Source organism: Vipera berus, assembly GCF_964194415.1.
Source record: "Vipera berus genome assembly, chromosome: 4".
Lineage (NCBI taxonomy): Eukaryota > Metazoa > Chordata > Lepidosauria > Squamata > Viperidae > Vipera > Vipera berus.
This window is the reverse complement of record NC_138206.1, coordinates 100,728,220-100,735,072: the sequence shown is the minus strand read 5'-3', so window position 1 is coordinate 100,735,072 and position 6,853 is coordinate 100,728,220. Positions and strand designations below refer to the sequence as shown.

The following is a 6,853-nucleotide window of genomic DNA, read 5'->3' as shown; positions in this document are numbered from 1 at the left end:
GGTGAGCCTTGCGGATTTTATTCCCCCTCTCTTCGTTCGTCTGACTGGAAGCGAGTCCGTTTGAAGGCAGCCAGACCTAGCATCGAGCCAACGTGGGCGTAGGATCACAGCCCAAACCCAAACCCAGAGTTTTCAAATAATATAGCCTTAGACCTAAAGTTCGCACGGACAGGTACACATTTACAGACTTCAGGCGAGATGTGTGAATGGCAGGAGGAAGAGCGAGCAGCCGGCTTAGTAAGGACGATTAAGCGCCTCCTTACTTCTTCTCTGACTGTATGGTATCAGGGCTCTGCTTTTTATACGGGAGTGGGTGAGTGGGTGGGTGCAAACTCTCTTTTTGCTCAGTAGCATCCAGACAGACACTGATTTAAAAGACAACCTGGTGCTTACGTCGGGGCTGGAGTGCGGGGGGACTTGGCTAGCATTTGTTCGGAACTGCGAGTCGGGATGGGACGTGGGTTTGAGGGCGAAGGAGAGAGAGGAGAGAAAGCGGGCAGGGGCAATGGAACGAAAAGCAAAGCAACTCCCAAGGTCGTCGGAACTGGGTCCTGCAGTGGCAGGTGGGATCTTCCCGGAGAGGAAGCTTCGGGAAAGTAGTGACTTCTCGGCCCCTCCAGCCAAGCCGGAAGGCCACCGGCGTTTGCGGGAGGCGTGGGTTCTTGGCTCCGGAGCTGCAAAGAGGGCGAGCCAGGCGGAGCAGGAACGGGGCTGATGGCCGGCGCTCTACTTGCGGCTACAGTCCGGGCCCCGCGAAGCCGCCCGGTTCTTCTCGGTACCGGGCTCCTAAGCAGAACGCTGGTTGTCATAGGGCCGCGGCGTAGGCCGCCGCCGGGTAAGGGTCCAGCTGAGGTTTACCCATGCCGGGCAGCAGGATGTAGGCCAGTGGCGGCTGGAGTCCCGGGCTGGGCCAGGCGCTGCAGTTGCAGGGGATCATGTAGCCGGGGTTCCCGGGGGACGGGTGCGAGTGACTGTGGCCCCCGCTAGCCGCGGCGGCGGCGGCTGCAGCCGCGGCGGCGTGGAAAGCACCGCCAGCCGTCGGGTAAGCCAGCGAGGAGGCGGCGTAGGGCAGTCCGGCCCCCGAGCCGCCGCCGCCACCTCCGCCGGCCCCCGAGCCAGCCGAGGACGAGATCTCCGCTGCCATTTTCGAGCCCAGGTCGAGCAGGGAGTAAGGGCTGCCGGCCGCGGCGGCGGCAGCGGCGGCAGCGGCGGCGGCGGCGGAGGGAGGGAAGAAGACGCGGGCGGCGGCAGCTGCGGCGGCCGCGGCTTTCTCCGGGTTGGCCAGGAGGGCTTCGTGGCCGTGGAGGACGCCAGCCTTGAGCGCCGGGTGGTGCGGTCCGAGCGGGTGGGCGTGGGGGTCGGCGGCGTCGGGCAGGCCGTAGGAGACCACAGGGAAGGCGAACTTGTCCTTCTTGAGGAGCGTCTTGGGCTTCCGCCGCGGGCGGTACTTGTAGTCCGGGTGCTCCTTCATGTGCATGGCCCGCAGGCGCTTGGCCTCGTCGATGAAGGGCCGCTTTTCGGCCTCGCTCAGCAGCTTCCATTCGGCGCCCAGCCGCTTGGAGATCTCCGAATTGTGCATCTTGGGGTTCTCCTGGGCCATCTTACGCCGCTGCGCCCGCGACCACACCATGAAGGCGTTCATGGGCCGCTTAACGTGGTCCGCCGGCTTGGCCATGCCCGCGGCGGCAGCGGCGGCGGCGGCGGCGGCAGCGCCCAGCCCGTCGCTGCGAGCCACCCGCAGGAAATCAATGGTGGCTGCGCCCGGTTCCGAGGTTGCCTCCCCCGCCCTCCTCCTCGCCCAGGGGGGATCCTCGCACCGTCGTCTTGGCCCGCCGCTCTTCGGCCGTCGGGGCTCTCAGGGAAAGGCGAAAGCAGCAGAAAGTCGCTTTAAATCTCAAGTCCGCCGGGCCCTGCCTGCTCCTGGGCAGGAGAGGAGCATCTGACAGCCGCCCAGACGAGAAGCCGCCGCGAGTTGCGAGAAGCGAGGAAGCCGACTTCAGCCGGGCAAAGGGAGCCGGCGACGTTGTGGAAGATGCAGCGCCAACCACGGCAAAGTCAATCCAGCTTTTCAAGAGAAGCCCACGGAGTTGTCCCGTCCCAGGACAGCAGGCCGGCCGGCACCTGTCCGGCTCGCTCCGCGCAAATTGTCCAGCTACCTGGAAGCGAAGAGGCGCCCTTCCCCGCCTGCCATGGCCGTTTCCCTGGAAGTGGCCGAGGAAGCCGGGCGCTCCTCCCCTCCGCCTGCTCCCCCACTTTCCTTCCGGACTCCCCGCGTCGATTCTCCCAGTCACCGGCCACTTGCTGCGGGCGGGGAAAGCGATCGTCTCCGCTGAAAGAAGGAAGAGCCGCTCGGCTTCTTGGCAGGGCCGGAATGCGGCGGCGACGACGGCGGCGGCGGCTCCTCTCTCCGCCTCCCTGTCTCAGCCTTCGCCACAAAGTTGCCGCAACTTTCTCGCAGATCCTCCGGCGCGCCGCCTCCCCCCTTCCGAGCGCGGTGTGGCTCGGGCCGAAAGTGGCGGAAGGGCGGAAGGCGAGAAAGTAGAACTTAAAAGGCGTAGGAACCGAGCGCGGGAAGGGCAGGCGCGGCACCCGGCGCTCATACACCTTGCTTAGCGCGATCTGGGTGGCTGTTCCCCAGCTACCTCCGTCGCCTGTCTCCGAGAAGCGGGCGCTGCGCGCTCTCTGTTTGCAAAGGCATTAAGCTTGCCTATTTGATGCATGGCCAGTGTGTGTATCTGAGGGCAGAGGAGGAGGAAGAGGAGGAGGAGGAGGAGGAGGAGGAGGAGGCGGGGTGACAGCCTAGTGAAGGGGCGGTGCCGCCGGAACCCTTGGCTCCTCCCCTCTGGTCCTGGGTCCATTGATTAAAAAAATGTGAGCGCATTTCCGGCCTCCCATTCAGTTAAAGCGCAGGGCAGAAGGGCGGGGATTGTTGAGTCGACGCTTCCCCTGCCTCCCGGACCGCGGGGCGCATGCGTAGTTCGCCTCGTTCGCTTTGAAGAGCCTCTGTCTCTCTCCTCTCAGCCGCCGAGGTTCTCCCGTTTCGGCGTTTCGCCTGGCGGATGAGGAGGCGAGGCTGAAACTAGGGAAAGTTTCTGGGCGTCCCGTCCACGCGCTGAAAACGGCGACGGGGCCGCGCTATACAGAAAAAAACAAACCACGAAAAGTGTGTGTGTGTGTGTGTGTGTGTGGTGGTGGGGGAAAGTTTGGACGACGCTTGCTTCGGTTCTCGCTTTCCGTTTCGTCTTTTTCCGGCGTTGTCAAGCAGGCGGCGCGGAGTCACCGCGTCCCCGAGGAGAAGAAAAGTGGATGCCGCCTATGTCAAGTCCCCTTTGGCGGTGTCCTGCTGGGATTCGCCGCGATCAGCCTTCGTCGGGGGGCGGTTTCTCTCCCTCTGGGCCTCGGACTCAAAGGCAGAAGCCATCCAGAGTCGTCTAGACCAGGGGTCTCCAACTTTTGGCAACTTGAAGACTTGTGGACTTCAATTCCCAGAATTCCCCAGCCAGCTTTGCTGGCTGGGGAATTCTGGGAGTTGAAGTCCACAAGTCTTCAAGTTGCCAAAGGTTGGAGATCCCCGGGGGGAAGGGCCGAGCCGAGACACTCGAAAGAGTCCAGTCCATTGGCGACGAGACGCCAGCCAGCTGAAAGGGGCTGGGCAGGGAAAGAAATGCTTACTAAGCAAATACGAAGGTCCCGCCCACTCCCAAATATTTCTCAAAGGCAGAGCGACTGCGACTCGCCTGTCCCGCCGAGCTCGCTCGTTCGCTGGGCCCCGTTACCGGGCTCGATCTTGCTAGGGTATGGCTCGTCTGCGAGCGATCCCGCCGAGCCCGGGATTAATTTACCCTGGCGAGGCGAAGAAGCACCGATAAAGGCGCGAGAAGAGGTTTTCCGGGTGTCCAAGACGCATTGCCCACTCCTATGATAAAAATGAGGCGATGGCTGCGGTGGTGGGGAGGGGATCCAAGCCAGCCGCCCTCCGCGGCTCCCCGGGAAGAGAGCGGGCGAGGCTTAACAGATCCCAAACGCTCAGACGGGGAACAAGCCAAGAAGCGCCTTTCTCCTCCACCTCTTCCCGCGTGGCAGCCTTCCCGGGGTTTCCCTTTTTCGACTTGCCCACAACTTCGGCGCCTCGGGTGAAAACTCAAAACTTCAGCTCCGAACAATTTGAAACCCTCTCTGCCAACGAGGGTCTCCTGAACATAGGCGCTCGGATGTCCAGTCCCCGTTAAAATAAGACCAACCGGTTATTTGTCTTAGAAGCCAAGCTACTCTCAAAAGGCGCTCCTTGGACGGATTTGCACCTTGCGCTTACCCCGGAGTTTGTTTAACCTTTGGTTCTCACGGTACTCTAAGCCCTCCGGTTACGAAACCACAATGGCTGGGTTCACATTAACAGGCTAAGCTACAAGCGTAAGAAGCTACCCCAAGGATCAATGCAACGTCTGAACCCATCAGTCTGAGGCTTATTTTGTTTTTAACAAACGCTCCCGGGAACCACGTTCTTGGGCACTTCCATTCCGATAACCATGAAATCTAGCGTCAGTTGAGGTTTCTACCTCATCAGTGTGCCTATCCCGTGAGAATCGTACTTTGTCTGACAGTGCCGAGACCCTCGTGAATTTGCCGTAGGGGCGAACATTGCTGCCAAAACGTGTCTTCAGGGTCCTGAGGTCAGGGAAGAGGAAGCTGGTTCCGGCCTTTTGGAAACGAAATTAATTAGGACTAATTTTTTCAAGAAGGGCTTTACGAGGGGGAGGGTCAGTCAGGTATGGTCAGAAAAGTCAAGATGGCGGCCACGACGGTGCGATCGAAGCTCTTATTTCTTTTCACGTGCAGGACAGCTTCGCTACACCATAGTGACCGCCATTTTGACTTTTTTGACCAAATCTGAGCAGCGGCAGTGACGCCTGAGCCCGAAAGAGGGTCTTGGTCGATGCTGGTGGATCACCGGCCCGAAAGTCTTCAGGCTTGACCCGGAGCACCAGTTCAAATGCCCCCTTTTCTCCTCCGGAGAAACACGCTCCCACACTGCCGACCCCGTTCCCTTTGCTTTCTGTCTCTGGAGGGGCTCGGGGGGAGCTCGACTCTGCGGCAAGCCGAGAAATCCTGCACTTTTCTAGGACTTTCCCGCAATCGAAAGTTCGGGAGCGAACTGCTGCGTCTTGGCCCGTTCCGCTTTTTGGCCCGCTATCCCCTGAGACTTTTAAGACAGTAACCCACCCACCCACCCCACACACACACACAGAGACACCTCCCGTCCCAGGAACAAGAAGAAAGCTTGGAAATGCCCAGGATAGTCGGAACAAGCCACGGGACGGTCCAAGGTTGACGAGGTGGTCAACTCTATAGGAGTCCAAATCGCGCTCCCTTGCCCCCCTTTTGCCCTCCGAGAGCCCCCAAGACGAGTCTTGGTAGCTTTGCAAGGGACTATCACGGAGGCTCAGACTCTTTTGAACCCCGCGGATCTGGCCCTCGAGAGACGGCCCTGAGATGCAAACTGGACTCGGATTACGGAATCGTCAAACAGTCTATTAAGTAGGAAAGGGGGACGGGCAGCCCCGGGGCTTTGGGGCTGATTTCTAGGGCTGGTTCTAAGGACGAGGCCGAAAGCTGTTAAGAAGCACCGGAGATGCGCCAGGTCAGCGCTGAAACTCCAGACCCTTCCCGGCCCGCTTCTCCGGAACGAAACTTAACCGGCTGCTTCCTGCTTTTAATTTTGGGGGGGGGGTTGGCTGGTTAAAGCAGGCGCAGAGACATCCCTTTATTCGGTATCAAGTCCCAGTGTTAGGTGCGTGCAACGTGGGGGTGACTTAACAGACCAGAGATCCAATGCATTGCCTTGCAAAAAATGTAGCTACGGGGGAGCAGGCAAGGGCTGAGGCAGAATGATATTCCCCCTTTATCCATTTTTGCAAGGGTGGGTTTCTTTTGGGGGGCAAGCACCGCCTTCTGGGGGTGCATCAGAGAGCCCGGTCCGCCTCTCTTTGCTGAGCGGGTGGAAAGAGCTATCCATCCCGAGGACTTACGGGTCGACTAATTCCCTCGCTCCGAGAGAGGGAGCTTCAGCATATGGCAAAATGTTCCACCCTTCACAGCTCAAAAGGGCCCGCGATTAACGCCCCCACCCGGGGCTAACTGGATGAATGGAAGTGTCAGCGTGATTAATGGGGAGCCCAAAGGGGTGATTCCGCCGCTGCCTCCGCTTCAGGTTGGTCTTTGAGAATTCAGTGTAAGCGGGGACGGGAGGCGGGGGTCTCTTCCAATAGATGCTCCCCACTTTGAACCCAGTCTCCCTCGGGTTTCCTTTGAAAGGGGGCCTGAGTTCAAATGGACCTTTATAAAAAGTCAAAAGCCCTCCCCGTCTTTTAAAAATGAATATTTCAACTGGCAATATTCTAGGCTGTTAAATTCTTTCCGTCTAGCGGGATTCAATCCCCCTGGAGTCCCCATGAGCAAGTAGGCGGCTATACAAATAATAAAATAAAATGAAATAAATATTGGAAGAAGGCTTCTTTTTCGCACTACCTCTCTCTCTCTCCCTAGAGCAGATCCACTAATATGGATTAAAGCCCCAATCCTCTACCCACCTGCTTTAAAGACCACTGAAGGCAAGGGAATTTCTGATGAGTAAGTAGCGTTGCTCTGAGCCGGCCAAATCGAGTTTCATTGTTTGATTGTCAATGCAGCTCTCTCTCTCGAGAATTTAGAAGAAAGACACCCGGTCCACACTGGGATGGACTCTCAGATTTGGCTCCATTGCTTCTTCTAACTCCCCCCTCCCCCTGGCTTGTTTTCTTTCAGGGTGTTCTTGAATGTGTTTATTCAGAATCAGTCCCAGAGAACTCGCTTTCAA

The 6,853-nt window shown here is 58.9% G+C and overlaps 1 protein-coding gene across 1 annotated transcript; it reads right to left on the bottom strand.

Moving 5' to 3' along the window:
• Nucleotides 1–805: 805 nt before the first annotated feature.
• Nucleotides 806–1,675, bottom strand: SOX21 (SRY-box transcription factor 21; the record flags this gene model as incomplete). Its single annotated transcript, XM_081327750.1, has 1 exon — nt 806–1,675. One exon carries the CDS (start codon nt 1,673–1,675, stop codon nt 806–808), a length of 870 nt encoding a protein of 289 aa, XP_081183876.1.
• Between the last annotated feature and the right edge of the window lie 5,178 nt (nt 1,676–6,853).